This window comes from Lates calcarifer, linkage group LG18 (genome assembly GCF_001640805.2).
Source record: "Lates calcarifer isolate ASB-BC8 linkage group LG18, TLL_Latcal_v3, whole genome shotgun sequence".
Lineage (NCBI taxonomy): Eukaryota > Metazoa > Chordata > Actinopteri > Centropomidae > Lates > Lates calcarifer.
In genome coordinates, this window is record NC_066850.1 from 4461162 (window position 1) to 4481273 (window position 20112).

The 20112-nt window shown below is 42.2% G+C and overlaps 1 protein-coding gene and 1 long non-coding RNA gene across 19 annotated transcripts in view; one reads left to right on the forward strand and one right to left on the reverse strand.

Annotated features, from left to right (window-relative positions):
* Window positions 1-17380, forward strand: part of LOC108899830 (uncharacterized) — an 18500-nt gene extending 1120 nt beyond the window's left edge. The window contains exons 2-3 of the long non-coding RNA XR_001963609.2: window positions 15108-15169; window positions 16372-17380. This is a non-coding gene — a long non-coding RNA (uncharacterized LOC108899830). The remainder of the gene's footprint in view (window positions 1-15107; window positions 15170-16371) is intronic.
* The window catches only part of sox5 (SRY-box transcription factor 5), a 213121-nt gene that overhangs the window by 83075 nt on the left and 109934 nt on the right, over window positions 1-20112 (reverse strand). For 3 of the 18 annotated variants that reach the window (XM_018700514.2, XM_018700513.2, XM_018700503.2), the window contains exon 1: window positions 5163-5480. The exons of 9 other annotated variants lie outside the window; for them this stretch is intronic. In XM_018700514.2, coding sequence (XP_018556030.1) covers window positions 5163-5239 — 77 coding nt within the window. In that variant the 5' untranslated portion in view covers window positions 5240-5480. Of the gene's footprint in view, window positions 1-3261; window positions 3678-5162; window positions 5484-20112 lie in introns of those variants that run through there. 6 more of the 18 variants (XM_051077575.1, XM_018700512.2, XM_018700504.2 and 3 more) reach the window with 4 other exon arrangements.

The following is a 20112-nucleotide window of genomic DNA, read 5'->3' on the forward strand; positions in this document are numbered from 1 at the left end:
TTATTGAGCGAGGGACAGTGTTTTTCCATTGTTGTGCCAGGCCACTATTTGCGCTGCATTTGTTAAGCAATCCATAAAGGAGTCACAACATTTGTCTCACTGTCAGCAACTTGGCCTGGCCCTGTAAACCAGACACAGACACACACACACACAGAGAGAGAGAGAGAGAGAGAGAGAGAGAGAGATACAAGCTCATTCTCTCACATAAATGACAACACACACACACACACTCCCAGCTGGCCTCTTTTTTTCGTCCTGCACTTTGAAACTCTCCCACCTCGGCCCAAATGGTCTCCTCCTTTTTCCTCCGACCTCCCTCCCTCTCTCCCCATCTCTCCCCCTCTCGCTCTCCCTCCCTCACTACCTGGAAAGACAGAGGTTTCATTGTAGCGCTCTGGGAGGGAGCTCCGAGCCTCTAACACTGTCTCCTATTGTGGATTGGGAAAGGATGGTAAACGGGGCTGTGTGTGTTTCTGTGTGTGTGTGTTTGTGAGAGAGAGAGAGAGAGAGAGAGGGAGCAACATAGTGAGATTAGTGTAAGACAAGATCCCTGGATTGATGGATAGCTGAAGAAATAGAAAAAAAGAAGAAGAGAAGTAGGGATGTGAAGTGTGAAATCGTGGATAAACACACACAGACACACACACACAGATACATGCACGCCGCTGGAGTCTTCCTGCTGTGTTGACAATGCAATGCCTCCACCTGACCTTTGACCCCTCCCCTGTGACCTCATGTCATATGACTAGACTCTAGTTAGCCTGGAGGGACACCTCTGTCTGTGTCTGTTTTCCACACACACACTTTCTCTCTCTTCACTCTCTCCCCATCCATAAACAACAACAACAACAACAAATGAACCAATTGCCTATCAAAAAAGGGTCAGCTGATTGCACTGGGGTGGGAGGTCGTCGTGGGGAGAGAGGAGTGAGGTGGGGGGCCTTGGAGAGAGTGTGGTGAGAGAGGGGAGGAAGTGGGGAGGAGGTGGAGGGTTGGGGAGGGGGGGCTTTAGCATTCTCCTCTGGTATTTTTTCTGTCTGTCGTTCTTTCTTTCTTGCCCCCACCACCCCTCTCGCTCCGTGGATGGAGACACGGTTATCAAGGCTCTCTGGGGACAGACAATATGGCCCAGACAATGGCCTCCAGTCCGAGGTGGTGGTGGTGGTGGTGGTGAGGGGGAGAGAGAGCGAGCAAGAGAGAGAGAGGGTGAGTGAGAGAGGGAGAGAGAGAGAGAGAGAGAGGGAGGCCGGGACAGGGCCACAGGGGAAGAGAGGGGCAGAATGGCGCATTAGTTTGCAGAGCACGGACACTCTACTCAATTACTCTACTCTCTCTCTCTTATACAGACACACACATTCTCTCTTTTCCTCAAACACACACACACACACACCCCACTTTAATCTCGCCCTTTTAAATGAAGCACAGCGACACTTGCACTGGAAGCAGCACCGCTCACTTAAATTGGAAACAAGTTTTTATCATCAGCCGCGAGAATTCCTCTTACAAAATAAAAGCTGACAATTATTCAAATAAATACAAATAAACAGCAGCAGAGGGGACGTATTCAGATACAGCAGAACCAGCAACACCACACTGTAATAATACCTCTCCATTACAAGTGCTGAGGTCAAAATTTTACTTAAATGTTAGAAGCATTGTCAAGAAGATACTTAAAGTTTCAAAAGTAAAAAAAAGTCTTAATTTTGTAGGATAGCTCATTGCAGAATATTATATATCATAATAATAAGTACAGATGCCTGTAGGCAGCAATTTACTGTTGCAAGTCACTGTGGAGTTCATTCTCACAACTTTATATACTACTGAGTAGTTTAATCTATAACAATAAATTTCATGAGGTGATAGTTGTTTTTATGTGACCTCTTAATTTGAAAAATAACTGATAACAGCTGTTAAGTTAATGTAGCAAAGATTACAATATAGGTCTCTGAAATGTGAAAGAGTGCAAGAACATAATGTAAAAAAAATATATATATATGCAAGTACAGACTGTGACTAAATGAAGTGAAAGTGTTGAAGAAAAATCATATTTACATAAAACAAACTGTTTGTCTCAATGAAATTCAGTCAGATCCTTCAGGCTGCTGATGCCGTCCTTGTTGCTCAGTGCGAGGCAAGTAATGTCAGATTGTATCAGAGTGCGTCCTGCTTAAACCATTCAAAGTGTTGACACATCCACTGTTGACTGCCCCCCACCCCCTTTACCCCTTCAAACACAAACACACACACACACACACGCACGCACACGCACACACACCGCACACACACACCACACACACACACACACACACACACACACACACACAAACACCCCAATAAATGGACAGGGACAAATGGAGGGGTGTGAAAATCCACCACTGCTTTAACACCACATTGACAGAGACCTCTTCCTCTCCTCTCCCCTCCTCCCTCACCTCCTCCTCCCCCAACACCCCCCCCGCCCCATCTCTAGCATTCTCACTTCTCTGTAACCCTGCTTCTTCTTCTTCTTCTACTTCTACTCCTTCTTCTCCTCTCCAACAGCGAGGAATGTGTCAGTTTGACCACATCGTTTCTTACCCTCCATCCCTTCATCCTGCCGCCACAGCAGCTCCTTCAAATGTTTCCTTTTCTCTGTCTTTTTCGTCCCATGTTTTCTGGCTGCTTTGGCTTTTTCTCCGTTTTCTCTCTCTATGTGTATATTTCTGTTCTGTTTGTGTGAACAGATGAGGCCGTGTTAGCGAAGGCAGTCTGTTTCCACTATTTTCAGCTTTCGGCTGGAAATTTTGATACACAGCCGAGCGCTGAGAGAACCAGAAAAATACCTCAAATCGTGCAAAGCATAATTAGGACATAAAATTTGAATATAAAATAATACAAATCAAAGAATACTGAAGCTTTGTCAAAGAGTAGAGCGCTTTTAACAAAAATCATATCAATTTTTAGACGTTTGCTGGCTTAAATACAACAAGAGTAAAATAGTGGATCACTCATATTTGACAAATAATAAAAATGTCAGTAATGATTTCTCACCTCTAAAATAACAAATATGAAACAAATAAAAGACAAGCCATCTTCTACAACTGCCAAACTCCACTTCATCACATATTTTCTGGCAAAAGTGAATTTTAACAACTGTACAATTGAAAGAAAAAAGAGAAGAAGAAAAGGGGAAGTAGAGGAGAAAAGTATAAGAAGAAGAAGAAGATGGAGTGTGTAATGAGAAGAAGAAGCACGAGTAGAAGGAGGCGAGCATACACTTACAGAGACGCAGGAACCGAGAGCATCGCGACCACCGAGGCTGGAGCGCACACACACTGGCAACTTCACACACACTCTGCTCCGCCGAGAGACTAGCGCTCAACACACACACTCACACACACTCACACACAGTCACACTAACACTCCACACAGGGATAGGAAGATACCCCTCTCTCGCTCGCTCCATCCACATATGAACACACACACACACACACACACACACATATACACACACACGGCCAGAGCCACAGTGATGGAGTGCATTACTGGAAAGCAAGAGTTTTAAGCGCTCTCCTCCTAAGTCATTGTAATCCCTGCATTTATCTCCATACATTCTGCTTTTCGGTGTAATCCTTTAAATTTTTAATTCCTCCTAGCTGTTGTTATCTTTTTTCTCTCTCTCTCTTCAACCACTTTGCCAGATTGAACGGTTTATTAAAAACACATTTTTGCCACATCTAAATGTGTTCTTAATTCAAGGGGCCCCTGAAATCCTCTGCAAACCCACCCCTCCAACCCCCAGTTTATCTCAGGGAAAAAAAAAAGATTACTTTCATCGGGGCAAAACAGAGCGCTACTTTAATGCAATAAAAGTCGAGTAGGCGAAGGCGGCGAGGGGTGAGTGTGTATGTGTCAGTGTACGCATCTGTGTGTATGTTAGTATTAAAAATGCTGGGTATTATAACATAATCTGTCTCTCACAGCATTAGCATCAAACAACCATTATTCCACGAGGCGAAAGCCACTTGTGTTGACAGTGTCAGAAAAGGGCAAGGTTAGAGGGTTCACACCTCTAAATGAAGCAGGCCCGCACAAACATCAGAGGAGCACAGTGAGATTAACATTAGCATAAGGCAAGGAAAAAAAAACACAACAACAACAACACCATGCAGATAGACAATAGGATTACTGAGGGTTTGCATGTATTGAATTTGGATTAAGTGAAAAAAATAAACAATTTAAAAGAAGAAGCTGAGCAGAAGGGCAGGGTGTAAACATTTGCAAATTTATAAAATGATTTATTTTTACTAATTTTACTTTTACTTTTTTGGTATTTAAAAATAAAGAAACTCTCTGTGTATTTTTGACTTGTTCATTGCCCTTAAAATGTTGGGCTGTTACAGAAAGAGGCATAAAAATAGCTGATAGGGTAAAGCAGAAGTAAATAAAGTTGCGGTGAGCGGAGGAGATGAAATGATGAGATGATCACACATTCTGACTTTAACACACACACACACACACACACACACACACACACACACACACACACACACACACACACACACACACACACACACCCCTCTGTCTTTAAGTGTCTTTTTCTTTTACACACACCTCAACACAGTAGTTTTTGTTTGTGGAGGTTTTGAATTGAGTGAACACAACTACAGCCAGAGGAGGAAAAAGAGTCATTTCTGTTACAGCTGGGACTAACGCATGCATGAACACACACACACAAACATACACAAATATAATGCCCCAGCTTTGCATGTGGTATCTCTTCCAAAAGCATGGGAGTCAATCATCAACTCTCCTTTACCATCTCTGACTCTGTCACACACACACACACACTCTTTCTCTCTCTCCAGGCTCAAACTCTAGCCAACTCGCTGACACAGTTCACATGCTTAACACACACGCACGCACACACACACACACACCACACACACACACACCACACACACACACACACCACACACACACACACACACACACACACACACACACAGACTGAGTTCCCCTCTTCTTAAACACACATACCTTTCTACTTTATCCTCTCTGTACCTTCCCCTCCCCTATCTCTGTCCCGCTCCGCTCTGTCCTCGGTCATCTGTATGTGAATGTGTGTGTCTGTGTGTGTGTGTGTAAAAGCATGCATGTGTGTCTGAGAAAGCGTCACGTACCTGTTACACTCCTGAGGTAGCTCAGGCTCAGTGAGCATGCTGGAGTAAGGGTCCGTCTCTCTCGACAACAACAACATAAAACAGTCCCACAATGCTCAGATGAACAAGGTTAGTCTCCCCAAGACAAGACGGGATAGAAGTGATCCTTCAACCTCTCACACACACTGCTGATTCTCCCACCCTCTCTCTCTCTCTCTCTCTGTGTTTTCCTCTCTCTCTCTCTCTCTCTCTATACTCACACACTTTCAGCCTCACACCCTCTCTCTCTCTCTTTCTCTCTGCCTCTGTCCCTCCTCTTCTCCCTCCCTCGCTGTAAGCTGTGAGATCTAGGCTCAGCTCTTAAAGGGCCAGCAGCACAGCCTCTCTCTCTCTCACTCGGTGTGTATGTGTGAGAGAGAGCAGAGGGGAGGGGCCGTTTGACCAGAGGGCTCATCACTCCCTGAGTGCAAATGCACAGCAGTGCTGCCCCCTTCCACAAGTCTCTCTCTCTCTCTCTCTCTCTCTCTCTCTCTTTCTCTCTCACACACAGGCGCGCTTGGTTTTCACACACTCAGACAACAGTCACAGATCATGCAGACACACTTCAGAGTGATAACACCACTGCAAGCCCTCATGCACTTTATTATGAAACATGAGGGGGAATTAATCAATATGGAGTGAGCTATATGAAGCACACAGTCTTTTCTTTCTATTTTCAATACTATGTTCTGTATTTTATACTATTATACCACGTGCCTTGACTAAATAGGATGTCGGGACGCCATGTTTTCCTCTACCACAAACATAAAGTCTTGTCCATTAACTACTTTTCCAACTTTTCCTGCACATGACTGTAGATACTCAGCTGAACACGAGAGGCACAGAGAAGTCTGCACTTAAACATGCTGCGTTATAGTGTCTGCAAACTATGTGACATCACCACCAGCAGCTTGCAGACACAAGCGAATTAGAGAGCTAAAGAATCTAATTCTGCTCTTAATGTGATTTCAAACATTCTAGTCTCATTTGGTCTCACTTTATAGCTATTGCTGATTTCATATCACCCAGATTTCTGTCAAAACCTTGTTACGTGTGGTTAAAATATGCTTTACACTCTACCAGCTATAATTTCACAATGAGGGATTAAACCTGCAAGCAGCGTTTGATCGGGCACTCACAACTCGCCCATCAGGTTGCTGGCAGGACGTGGGACAACGCAGCCGTGCACTGTCATGACCATCAGACAGTGCATTTGCATCTAAATATCAAAAGTTCCCGTGTCTACTTTCTTTATAGAAAAAAAAAAGAAAAGATCAGTCAGCTCTCGATATATGTGCGTTAAACTAATAAGTGTAGACATCAATGAAACCACACATGTAGGCCACTTGTGTGAAATGACAAAATTTGTTTTGGGCAAAAGGGAGGCTGGTCTGTAAAGGCACGTAACCTGCTGCAATCCTAAATATCTTTAATGCGGAACAATGCTTCTGTCAAACACCATGTCTCATTGTTGTGAACTACACATCTCAGTCATTGCTCAGTGCCACTAACAGAACTCCCAAACAAACAACAAAACAAATACTGATGCTGATGTGAAACAGACAGAGTAGAGATTCTGAAACTTGATGATCAACTAATCTGTTATTCTTTATTATTGTTTTGTTTGCAGTTATTTTGCCATAAACCTCTTTGGTTGACTTATTTTTAAAAATTTAAAGAGGAAATATGTGGAAACAGGCTGTTCTATGAGTTATTAATAGGGTTTTAAAGTTAGTTAACATGAACATGGTCTACTGTACTTTATCAAGAGAAACAGCTGAGCATAAAAACACTGATAATGCTGTTATTGGGTGCACACATTTCAAGCTTTTGTATTTTCTATATATTTGTCTTTTCCTAATTTAAAAGGGTAGTGTAGGAAGATGGCTGGGTTGTACCGACATAAAACAGAGTTAGTTCATATGATTGTTATAAAAATGTTTCAGCTTGCTTTGGCTTGTGACAAATGTTGTAATTCTATTACAGATAAAACAGGTGATTACTGCAATTACTGGATAACTAGAACACTGCTGGACACTACCACAGTGTTCCAGAGTCTGGTATAACGCTGTACATGGCTGTGGGTCTGTATAATCACATGATAAAAATTTAAGTGTTAATCTAACATATGTTATGGTTTTCATGGGCAGAACAAAGCAAAGAGAAGCTGAAAGAGACACTTTGTGATGCATTTTTGGAATGCTTCGTACTCACTCATGCTTAATTGGTTAACTTGTGTTGTTCCAGCCTCTTTTACATCTCCCTTTAGTTCCACCATGTTAGCAAAGTGAAGCCGTTTTGTGCCCCACTCTGACACACATCATGCTTTTCACATTATTGGCTTCACTAACAGAATAAAGTTTTAAAAAAAGAGTGGGCATAAAGCAAACCTTGAAACAAGATTAATAAGGTATCCCGAGCTCAGAGTGAGATTCTTTCAAGAGCTGAATGCTCCACAACACTGCCCAGATAGGTTAAAACACAGTTATAATGCACTGAAACAATATTAATAATGCATCTCAGCATGTTATTAATTAACTCATGTTTTCAGAAGGAAAAAAAAAAAAAACCAGAAACTTTATTGCCACTGTTTTTGCCAATCTTGAGATAAATGTCACATCTCTATTTTATATATATTTTATCCATTCATACCATTTTCACCCATTTTTACTCCCTTACTCTAAGATTTGTAGTTTAAATTAGGTATATGCACATCCTTCAGCCAGAGCCAGCTTTTCTCCATAGCTATAGTAAAACAAATAAAAGAATAAAAGACTTTCCCTTCTTTTTTTCTTTGTTTTGATGCAGTGAGGAGACGTTTGATTCTGCAACATGGAAGAGTTTTGTCACAAGAAGACAGCTGAACACTCTCAACAGAACATATGCTGAAGCTCACATGCATGAATGAACGCAAACACACACACACACACAGATGCACTCACAAAATACACATATAAAAACTGACTGTAACCTTCAGCGATCACCCACACCATTGTGTCCTCAGGTGTACGCACTATATGTGTGTGCGTGTGTGTATGTCAGTAGTGCATGCTGCTTTCAGCCCTTAGTGCTGTCAGTCACTATTAAGAGTGTGTGGTCTGCGTGTCACACATACGGCCAATTCAGCTATTGTTCTAGAGAATGCTGGAAAAAGCCGAGCTGACAGACTGCCACTTCTGTGATACTTACACACACACTCAGACACTGACACACACACACACACACACAGGAGGGAGAAGAGAAAGCACACCCTGTCACTGTACTTAGTGTAGACACACACACCTAATGTACAGTCACACACACAGCATGCATTGTACAGCGTTAATACAGAGAGAACACACACACAGACAAAAAATTGCTATTTTTCAGATATTGACAAAGTTATCTTGTCATGTGGTCTATTTAGTAACTATTCTGGAGCTTTCAATCATATCACTCAGTCTTCTTTGGTCTATTTTAGCTTAAAAGTTGAGATTTAAAGTACATGCTTGAACTTGGACACACCATTTTACAAACCAGTCTCACCACAAGGTCCATTTACTCTTTTCAAGGTCAAGAATGAACCCTCAACTTTTTAGCCAAAATGGACAAGAACTCTCAAAGCGATCAGATATGAAAATTTGAGCAACTGCAGATTGTTTTGTCAATTCTCAGATGTTGCCTCCACCTGCAGAGGCACTGTGTCCAAAGCAAAGTTAACAAAGTTATGGTGGAGGATTATTTATTTGAACCAGTCACTGAAACATTTGGAAAGAAAACTCCCCGTGTACTGGGGCTTTTTAAAGTCTAGTGGAGACCTTGACGTTTCCAAAGATACTTTTCATTTCATGGAATTAAGGAGCCAAAAAAATGTGAGGATTTGATGTAAAACAGCAGTGCAGGGCCACATAGTCTCAAACATGAAAGTTCAGTGTAGACTTTAATTAATCAATTATTATTCATTATTAACTACTTATTCTTGAACTGTTGGTATATGTTTTTACTCCTTCATACTAGGGATGTTCAATCTAACATCATAGGAGGTGTCATCTCTTTATTGTTCGATTTCTAGGGTGCAATTAATTTATTACAGGACAGGTGAATCTCTCTTGCTTTAGAAAGGCAAATTATTATTCATTACTAAACCACAAGGAGGAACAATTCTCTGTGTGCAGTCTCCACTGTGTTCAGGGGGTCGTGACATGTTATAGGACTCAAGGTATCAGTGTGTTTTAATCTGAAATTTATGCATTTGTTTTTTAATGTCCATGAGTATGTGTTTACGTATGTTTTATCTGTATGAAGCCATATGTAGCACTTAAGCCCAAGACAAATTTACTTCTGGACAATGAAGTTTATCTTATCTTATCTTTAACATGATATAGTCTCCACAAAGAGTTGAAACAAGTTGAGGTGCGTGATGCTCTCTGATAGTGTGTACCAGGTTCACTTTTCCAAACATAAAGCTACATAAGGGGACAAGGGGAGCCTTTTGCGAATGCAGGTGTGTGCAGCCTGATGAACTGCCTCAAGTGGCATCACTTGAATTAGCGTTGGTTTGGTCTGAAGACTACAAGTGTGAAAATGAAAATAATCTGGGGGTGTGAGATTACTGGAGACTCTGTAGTCTGCTCCTCAGCTCTGCTTGAGGCCACAGCCACTACTTACATAACAACAGGTAGTGGAGTATCAGGGGAAATCAACCTGCACTGACGTGACCTTATCCTCTGTTCATGAAGCAACATAGGACCATAGAACGACCACAGGAGTGTCTCCTGAAATAGCTCCTACAACGGCAGCTATACTGGGCCATCAGTCATCACGGTTACAAGAATAGCAACATGGTTAAGGTTATGGAACGGTCACAGTTTTTGGTTAGGTGTAGGGCCCATCCATCCACCTATACCTCCTCCGAATGTGGACTTTGTCATTCTTTATACTACACCACCTGACTTCCTCCTTTGCTCCAGCCATAATTACTACAGTACTACACGACACTATTACTACACAGGAAAGTCAAAGATATCAATTTCCATCTTTCCATCTATATGATTACATATAATAAAAATAAATATGTATGGATACAAATGCTCATAGACTGAGCACACACCCACACTCTGCTCTCTATAAGACAGCAATATGAACATGTCAATGTCACCAACAGTCAGTGGCATTAGTTTTCTATTTACCTAATCTAATTCATGGTCAAATGGAGAGAATACACTGGGAGGGCTAAATCTAATCGCATTCCTCGACTAAATTGAGCCCCGATTGGAAACGGCATCTCTCCTTGACCCCGTAAACAGCTGCAAAACCAATGATAACCTCATTTGTGCATTACAGAAACTTAATTTCTCCATTATGCGGCTGAGTCGGCAGCGATCGGTCAACATAACAGAGCGGCGATGACCTGGGCACACCCCTTGCCCCCCCCCCAACCAAAACCACCACCACCACCACACCCACCCAGCTACAGACATCTGAGAGAATAGGGATAAGGCCTGTACTAGCCATGGTCATTCACACAGTGGGTATGGCTAATAGTAGCATTCAGAGTTCAGAGTTTGCTTTGTCAGTTGGTAGTTGCTAGTTGGTATAGGCAATGAAGTGGACAATGCAAATGCAATGAATGTAGCATTAATGCATGGAAAACTCTCTCAAGAGCTTGTACTTAAGACATATAAATAAGCATATGAATATAAATAAACAAGGCCACTGGAGTGTATTATGTTCACTGAGAGAATAGTGACAAGAAAATGAAAAGGGAGTGTTTCACCTGGGCTGAGACAAAAGAGGCTTGTTAAGTGATTCATAGGTTCATAATCAGAGTTGTGTTCTTGGAAAGGCTGGAGGGAGGTGACACGAGAAAGGCAGAGGGAGAAGGTATCACAGAGCAGCTTGTATGAGGACAGGATATGCAGAATTGAACGTACTATCGCAAAGAGACAGGAAAAAAATACCCAGAAGGAACACAGTGCAGCAACTACACTCACACACACACACACACACGTTCATGTTCCAAAAAACACACACACACTCATCGACAAACACAGGAAAAAAAACACAAAAGAACAAGCATATACACACAACACACACACACACACACAGTCCATTACAATGAAACCGTTGATGGGAGGCCCCTGTGTCGGGACCCTAACAGCTGTAGTGCATTAGGGGCCGACCGTGAGCAGGGGCAGGCGGAGACCGGCAGTAAACAATCCCAAAGCTCTGAGACAGACACACAGACACACAGACACACACACACACGCACACATATATATAGCCACACACATCTCCCACACATTTTCACAAACATTCACGAACCATATTATGCAAATGCAGAAACACACACACATCGGACACAATGTGGCAAATCAGTAGTTATGTACCTAAGAGGGTTCTCTGTGGAAGAGCAAGATCACATCTAGAAAATGACATTGTTTGCATTTAAATTGGAGAGAAATGAGCGTGCTAGGGTTTGTTGAATATTGCTGTTGTGTAATGCTGTGAATCAAAATTCTGGGATGGAGGAGACTAAATTTTGGCAATGTTTTTTAGATTTTCAATCGTAGTCGTTCACTTCAAGATGGAAACCGTCATCCATTGAGTAACAAATAAGTGATTGACACTGATAATTGATTATTTAACTTAGTCAGCCCTGATATTTAGATTTTTTTTCTCTGTTTCCACACTAGTAAAAACAGGTGGTTGGAAACACATTCAGTGAGCATCTGTAGGGACTTGTCCACTTTATCCGACTCAACTCAGCCTTAACTCTCAATACTCAGGGTTTTGCTCCTTCCAAGATCAAGAATGAACTGTTCCTCTCAGTTACAAAATTTGTTAATTGAATATAAACCAGGGATTTGCATAGTTGTCCAATCTCAACATTCGAAGAAGTGTATCTCTTCACAGGCAGCCGGCAGCAATATCATTGAGGTTACTCTAACATACAATACACACTGCATTTAGGCTGCTGCTGTTCATACACCATTTCACAAGAAAGCCTGCATGCTAAGTCTGATCAAGCAGCTCAGTATGGCTCCATGGAGGTGTACTGAAGTTTGTCCCACTGCTGCTGCTGCTGCTGCTCGCTCAGGATGAGCAACCACTTGAATAACAGTGGACTGAGGAAAGCTTACATCACTCACCTGACTGTTAGGAGTTTTGGCACCCACAGTAGCCTATCTGAGCCAGCATTAATACATTAATGACACAGAGACACAACAATGGAAAGAAAGCAGGATGGAAAACTTGACTAGTGTCTGAGGAGATGCCTTACTCCAATCGACAAGTCAAATACTCAAAACCTAAATGTACTCTGAACATGCAGGAGAGGAGTAGGTCCAAAAATAGTTGTGATGTAATGTGTGTAAGTGTATGCTTTCTCACATTGTTGTATCAGATATCATATTTTAGGTTACATCCTGCGACAGTTGTTCAAAAATATTGGATGTGATCAAGAATTCAGAATTGTATGCAGGCCAGTGGTGTGAATGCTCCCTCTTCTCTCACATCTCGTCTCAGTCTCAGGGTGAGCTCATATATCAATACCTCTAGCATCTTTTCTTCTCCGTCTCTCCTCTTTCCCGGGAGAGGCGGAGAGAGGAGAGGCCAAAATGGAGAGGCACAAGCCCCTGTGAAGTGGCTTTATCGTGGGGAGACACGTGCAGGCAGAGGACCCCGTCTGAAGGCTGAGTGGCAGGCGGCAGAAACCATTAAGATAGAGTCGCTATCTCTTGCTGCCAGGGCCCTCTTAATACAGGCGGGGGCTCAGGCCGCTCTCATCCACACACATCCGCACATACTCACACACCTTGTCTCTCCAGTAGTACTTGAACTGACATGCAGTGACATGGATGTAGACATGTGCGTGTTCATTTACACTTACAAGCAACTCTTTTTCTCTGTCTCTGTGTGTCTGTCTCGAGTCTATTCCACCTTCCAAACCCATCAATCCCTACCTGGGAAGGAAAAATGAACAAATAAATGGGCAGGTAGACAGGTAGATATACCAGGAGACAGACAGACAAATTGCTGTCTGCCACTTTTACCACCAAGGTATGGCGGTGTCAGTAATACAGGCTGGTAGGAGCAGCAGTAGCTAGAGCAGAGAGCTGTATCTTCTATCTTCTTTCTACAAATGAGTGGTGCTAAGCTAAGCTAATCGCCTCCTGGCTCCAACTCCATATTTAGCACACAGTTATGAGAGTGGTACTGATCCTGTCATCTAACCATCAGAAAAAGTAAAGGAGCTATTTGCAACTTCTGTAAGTTTTCGTTACATAGTTAGCATTAACACCGCAGTGTAATCATTAGCTGTAACAGTTGCAAGTTCAGCATCTAAGTTAGTTCCCTTACTCGCAAAGAGCTGGGAAGCAAAGGCAACGTTTTGCTTTTCTTCTACTGGAGTTGAAGTACTAACCAGCAAGCCCCAGCCCGGCCAGCCTGTTTCGTCACTTTCCGATAGCAACTCACTGCAGTGTCCAGACTGCCCTAAAGAAGTAGCGCTGCTCAGAGGGCGTATTATAACCTCCTGTATTCTAAACGCAACAGTGGTTGAAGCGCTCAGGTGAGCCACCACCACTCCACTCCATATTTCTTTGGTAGAAAATAGTTCTAATGAAAACCAAGATCTGCTCAATTTCAAGAGTAAACAGGACATTATATCTAAGAAAACCCATTAGAGACAGAAATCTCAAAGACATTTAAAAACCTGGACACAACATATTTGCATGAAGATTTGATTTGGGTGAACTGACCCTTGAATTATAAAACTTTAGTATTCTGTGAAATGTATTTTGAGAAATTGTGGGATTGGCAGTCTTTTATTTTAACATCACAATGCAACACATAGTGCACATACTTTCATCTACCTCACGTTTTTTCTATAAATACAAAATGCACATTGATGTTCATTAAAGAGTTTTTATGCTGCTCTTCTGCACTTTAACTTTTATCCTTCTGTGCCTCTTATATATTATATTTTTAATCTTTTGTCTATTCATCACTCTTGTTTTTGTCCTCGCTGCTGTAACAAGTGAATTTCCCACAAGTGGGATAAATAATCTATCTTATCTTATCTTATCTTGTTTTCTCTTGGTCAGTAGCTTTTTTTTCTGTTTTACCTGACTGACAGCTCTTTAGTTCTTCCCTTCGTTGTCTGACTCTGCTGTTGCTCAAGGTTAGTGGACAATGGACTGCAGTGTGGGTGTCACAGACCTCTCCCTGCTGTGCTTCCACAGCGAGTACGCTGCTCTAACCGCTGTGGCAAACGTTACACTGTAAACAAAGTTGTTTTCTTCCCTGACAATGGCTGCGTGCAAAATTAATTAACGATCGGGTACTCTTTGTGTGAATCTTAACTCATTCCTAATTAGCTGGATTTTTTTCCTGCTCTCCTTGAAAACATCAAGTCAGTTAATTATGGCTGAGGGAAAATAAGAGCGTTTCTGGTGTCACTTATTTATTAGTAATCTTTAGTGCTGTGAGAGAGTGAGCGGCTGGAGCAGACAATGCAAGAAGCGAATAAAAGAGAGTCTGTGTCACAGCAGGGTTAATGAAACACTAGCCTGGGAAGATAAATAAAAAGTGAATGATTTACAAAAAAAAAAAAAAGATGGTCCAGACATCTTGGAAACACACACATATACACACACATGCAAACACAGACAAGTACACAAAAAGTGTTTATACATGAGCGCACAAACACACTGCAATTGTCCTGTTACCTGGCTGCATCACAGACAATGGAGACTTTTCCTTGAACTCTTCCTCTCTCTTCAATTAACAGCAAACTAAAGGCTTTGACTGACTAAAATCAATCTGTAGAGTGAAAAGAATGAGAATGAATGAAGCATTTGGGGGTTGGAGGTGGAGGTGGGGGTGGGATGATCTCTTGGATCCAAGCAGTGACTGAGCATCAAGGCTGTGGCTTTTTGTGCTCAGGTGAACGACAAAGAGAGACGGACATGGACTTCATCGTCTGACTCATCACCATGAAGAGGAGGGTCAGTGCATTTACATGAACTCTGATTATTCCATTCTAACCAGATTAAGGAAATACTTTCATTACAAATGTCACATATATGCAACCTTGTTTCCTTCACTGTTTTCTGTACATGTGTTCAAAGATTCAAAGATCATACTACTTCTTGGTGCAAAGCGATATAGCAGCAGTGGCATTGACAACAAAATGGCTTTCATGCTATTGTGAATGAACTGCACATATAGGGGGCTTTTCAACCTGAGGACAAAGTGCTACACAATGCTACAAAATCACCCACGCACACACATGCACTCATAAATGGCAGCGGGTATGCGAAGTAACGGAACACAACACTACAACAAGTGAACAGGAGAAGATGAGGCCCCATCAACTTTGTTCTCACAAATCTGTTGCATAGCAATTACAACAGACAAGTGTTATGACAAATGCTTGAATTAATGTCTAGAACACCTAAAATAAGTTAAATCATCATAAACTTGAATTATTGTGAGATAAAAAGTATCCATTAATTCTTGTCCTGTTATGAAGGTCAAAAAACTTTTTGACCTTCGCTCTTGAGCCAATATGTTGAAAGAGTCCTTGAAGTGCTCGTAAAAATATAAATTCTACAGTCCATTACAATCCATTACTCATCTGCTGATGAAGATCATGTGGTACGACTGAAAGCTCGAGAACAACTAATACATGACCCCTGAGGTGAGCTCCAGGATCAAGAATGAACACTTTTCCGAATTTTCTTTAACTGAACTATTACGTTTATCTCCATATTCAAAGTAATCAGTTTGGATATGTATTTTCCCAGACAGTATTAACTGGACAAACTAACTACTGCTCTCATTATATCACAGAGATAGGGCATAGAAAAAAAACTTTAAATATGAAAATACAGCACATTATCACTTGTTCTCTCTCTACCTCTTCATCACCCTCTCCCTCCTCCTCCTCTATCACAATCTCTGCTTTAGTTGCTATCTCTCTACTAGCCCCCCCCCCACACACACACACACTTTTCCTTCCCCCCTCCACCTCAAAGCTGTCAGGATGTTGCCTCCTTCGGTCTGAGGCTGAAAGGGGGGATTTGGCACCATTCCTTTCTCCTCGCTCGCTTGCTGCAGCTTTTTTTTTTTTTTTTTTTTTTTTTTTTTTAAAGAGCACACATGTTTATGCACCAAATCTCTGCACTTTGTGTTTCTCCACGTCAAGGCACAAGCTCAACCCTGGATTGATGCGCCCTGGCAGCCCCCTGTGTACTTGCTCTGAGGGAGAAGGGGGGACAACAGAGAGAACAGAAGAAAAGAGAAGAGGGAGAGAGCGTGAGGAAATCTAGAGTGAAGAGGAAATGATTTTCTGATTTTCTACACAGGCTTTGTGGTCCTGGAAGGCTGTTTATATGTGTGTGTGTGTTTTTTTAAGTCCATTGGTGAGAACAAGAGGAGAGGAGATTGTGCTATCCACTGCCTCAGGGCTAAGCTGAGCCTATATATTTAAGCCCCTACTGTTCCTTGCTTAACAATAACGCCTACAAGTTTTAATTTAATTCTGTCTTTTCCCTTTAACTAAATAATCCACTTCCATTTTCTATGTCACAGCTGGAGAAATAAATCTAATCTTATCACACAGCAGACTGGGTGTGAGGTTTGATGCTTATGAGTTCTTCTTTCCTATTTTTTTTTCTTTTTCTTCTTCAAGGCCATGTGTGATGAGGAATAACAGAGACACAAGTGTGTAAGTGTGTGTGTAGTTTAGAGGGCAGGTAGGGCAGGGGGACATGCATGGGAGCCTTGCCAGTTTGTGGCATTTTACAGTATTTTTGTACATGTGCAACCGTGCGTGTTTGTGATACGTGTGTTTTCTTTGATGAGGGGAGGAAGGTGAATTGAGATAAGACATAAAAGCCAAACAAGATGCCAAAGTAAGACAGTGACGGTGGATGAGGAGTAGGGAAAAGATGAGTGAAACTAGTCTGGGAATCTGAGAGAAAAGACAGGAAAAAGTAGAGACTAACTGTGCTACTTGAGGTTTAAGGCTACCGGCCAGCTGGCCTGTGGCCACTCCAGTTGTGGTGAGCCTCCTAAACATCTTACAACCCGGCAGCCTCCGTTTAGCAGCATGCAGCCTACACCCACACACCGTCATTACCAGACCACAACTCACCGCCTTTTTATAGAAGCCATTTACATCAGATTTCAATATTGGTTCAATGTGTAGCTAGCGGAGATGCCTGTGTTTGTGTGCTCCTGGTTTGAACTAAGACCAGAGCACCACAGGCATGTGGTACATTAAGTAACTGCTTTTAAAAATGATCCTTTATGTATATTGTTTTTTTGTGCAAATTGATTCAATATTTATTTATACTCCTTAAGGCCATGCAGAACAGATGGTGTGTGTGTGAAGGCCCACTTTCACACCTGCAGTGATAAAAACTATAGATTGTTTTATGGTCAAACTGTCTCTTTGCAAACAAACTAAGACTTCTAATCATGAGGTCACACTGACAGGAAACTCACTGATTAGGGAGTTTTGGCGATGTCATCCTGCATCATCAGTGCTACGTGTACCTTGTGTTTTACAGGGAGGACGTGTGGTCGCAGCAGGAGCTGCAAAGTACACGGAAGCAGCAGGAACACAATAACTCCTTCACATTTTCCTGCATCAGGGGAAATCCCTACACTCACATGGTGACACTTACATGTTTTTACAATGCTACCAATTGATTTGCATGAGTAAATAATGTACTGTATGTCACAATTACAGATTGCTTATGTGACTTCCTCAGTAGTACATACTAAACTCATACTAAAATCATATCTACCAGGGTTCCACTGAGCTTAGTTGAAAAAGGGCACAACAGTTGTGACGTGTTTTTTTTGCATGTAGGTGAGAATACACACATTAATGTAGCAAATGAATGATTATTTTAAATGTGTTCTGTCCTATGTGTGTTTATGTGCCATGTAAATATAAGTGTAGTGAGCTCTTCTGCCTCAGCATTTCTTTTCTAAGCACTTCTATCCATAACCCAGCTTTACCCACAGGAATACTATAAGGTCAATATGGCTTTGACCCTTGACCCTTACTATTGGCCTCTTATGATGTGGGTGCTTGTGGAGCTGTTGAAACCTATCCTGCTGCTGCTCTCAACGACTCCCTCTGGACTGCTGCTTCAAGCCCAAAATATGTGATATGCTCCTATTTGTTTGAATGCAGTTACATCACCTTGCAAGTTGTGCAGTACACGACACTGCTTGTGCTTTCATTGTAGTAGTCTGCATGCAAGGTTGCCTTATGTTGTTGCGGACTTGAATTCTTGACTTGATCTCACAGTGTGCTGTTTTGTATTTTCATGTGTGTGTGTGTGTTTTTTGTGGTAACCCCTGTTGCCATCACTACACCACTGCTACAACCCCCCAACCCCCCAACCCCCATCCCTCCAAATCCTCCTTTTCTCACTGTGGGAACACACTGGCACACAGATGGTTAAGCCCACCCTTGTGATGAGTGGGAAGGGTGGGAGGTAGGTGGGAGGGGTTGCTGCAGATGGCACAGAGGGCATCGCCAATCAGCCTACACACACACACACACACACACACACATACAGAGAGAATGGGATGAGAGACTGAGGTAAGCATATAGGGGAAATAATAGGAGTCAGATGTATATTCAGTATGTATAGATGGAAGTTGTAGGTGGGTGTGTGAGTCCTGTGCCGGCGGGTGCGCTGTGTGCTGTATGCCGTGTACGTGCGATGCCTGGCGTTGATCTAGCGTGGCACACAAAGCCCTGGCATCTCGCTGGCACCTCTGCCCACGCCGTGCCACACTGAGAGAGGCACGGCGAGGCCTGCCAGAGGGGCCTGGCAACACAGTGTGCGTGTCTCTGACTTCGTCTACATCTGAGAGCATGTCTGTGAGGTGCATGCGTACATACATGAACGCTGTGTGTTTCTATGAATTATATCAGCGCGTGTGTGTTTATCTGCATGACCATTGGCAATCAGGAGCCTCTCTCTAAATACATGTGACAAAGGACAATATGGATAAAACAGGCCGCTTTAGAAGGTGTGTGTGTGTGTGTGTCTAAGTATGCATATACTGTGACCCATCAAAACACCACACATGCACACACCAGCACAAACACCGGTACCCCCTCTCATTAGGAAGACCCTACCCTGTGTCTCTAATGGCTAAGCCTTTGATATGCAATGACGACTAATTCCCCCCTGTGTTCCACTCTCTGCAGACAGCACAGTCATTAGACCACGGACACGGACACACACACACACACAGTTGTGTTTGAGTAAGAATCTAATCATTTAACCCGTCCAGAGGTTCTGATTCTCATCTGTCTTCACCTTACGGTATGAATTGTCTACCGGGGGACTCACTCCCCTCACTTGTAATGTAAATAGAACGATATTTACATAAAAACATTTGAATTTATCATTAAAAATTGCTCTTCTTGATGTGGAATGCATCCGTCTGCTCTTTAAGGCAATAAGGTGAAGCCTAATTTGCTCGTCGCACTGTTTGTCTTGTATGCATAAGTTATTCTGCCATCAATCTCATGCTGTAATGAGGGAGAAACATCCAAACATTCAAATGCACCTACTTCTAAAACAGAGTGAGGACAAACAGGATGTATTCAACGCTGCAGTGCGAGCAACTACCTTTGTTGTTTGCAAATTTCTCTGTAACATTAACATTAACACTTAGCAGTCTGGTGTGGACCTGTATGTACCTGAATATGGACCTGAATGTACAAATATGTACAATCTCAGTGTGACTCTGTTCTCCTTAGTAAACCAAGCATGTTGCAAAGAGTTTTTCTCAGCTTGAAATAAATCATATTTTTCACTGATCATTGAATAAAAAAATTATTTTCTAAGTCACTCTGTTATTTGTTCTCTCTTGGTTTCTGTCAACTATATGTCAGACTTTTGGAGTA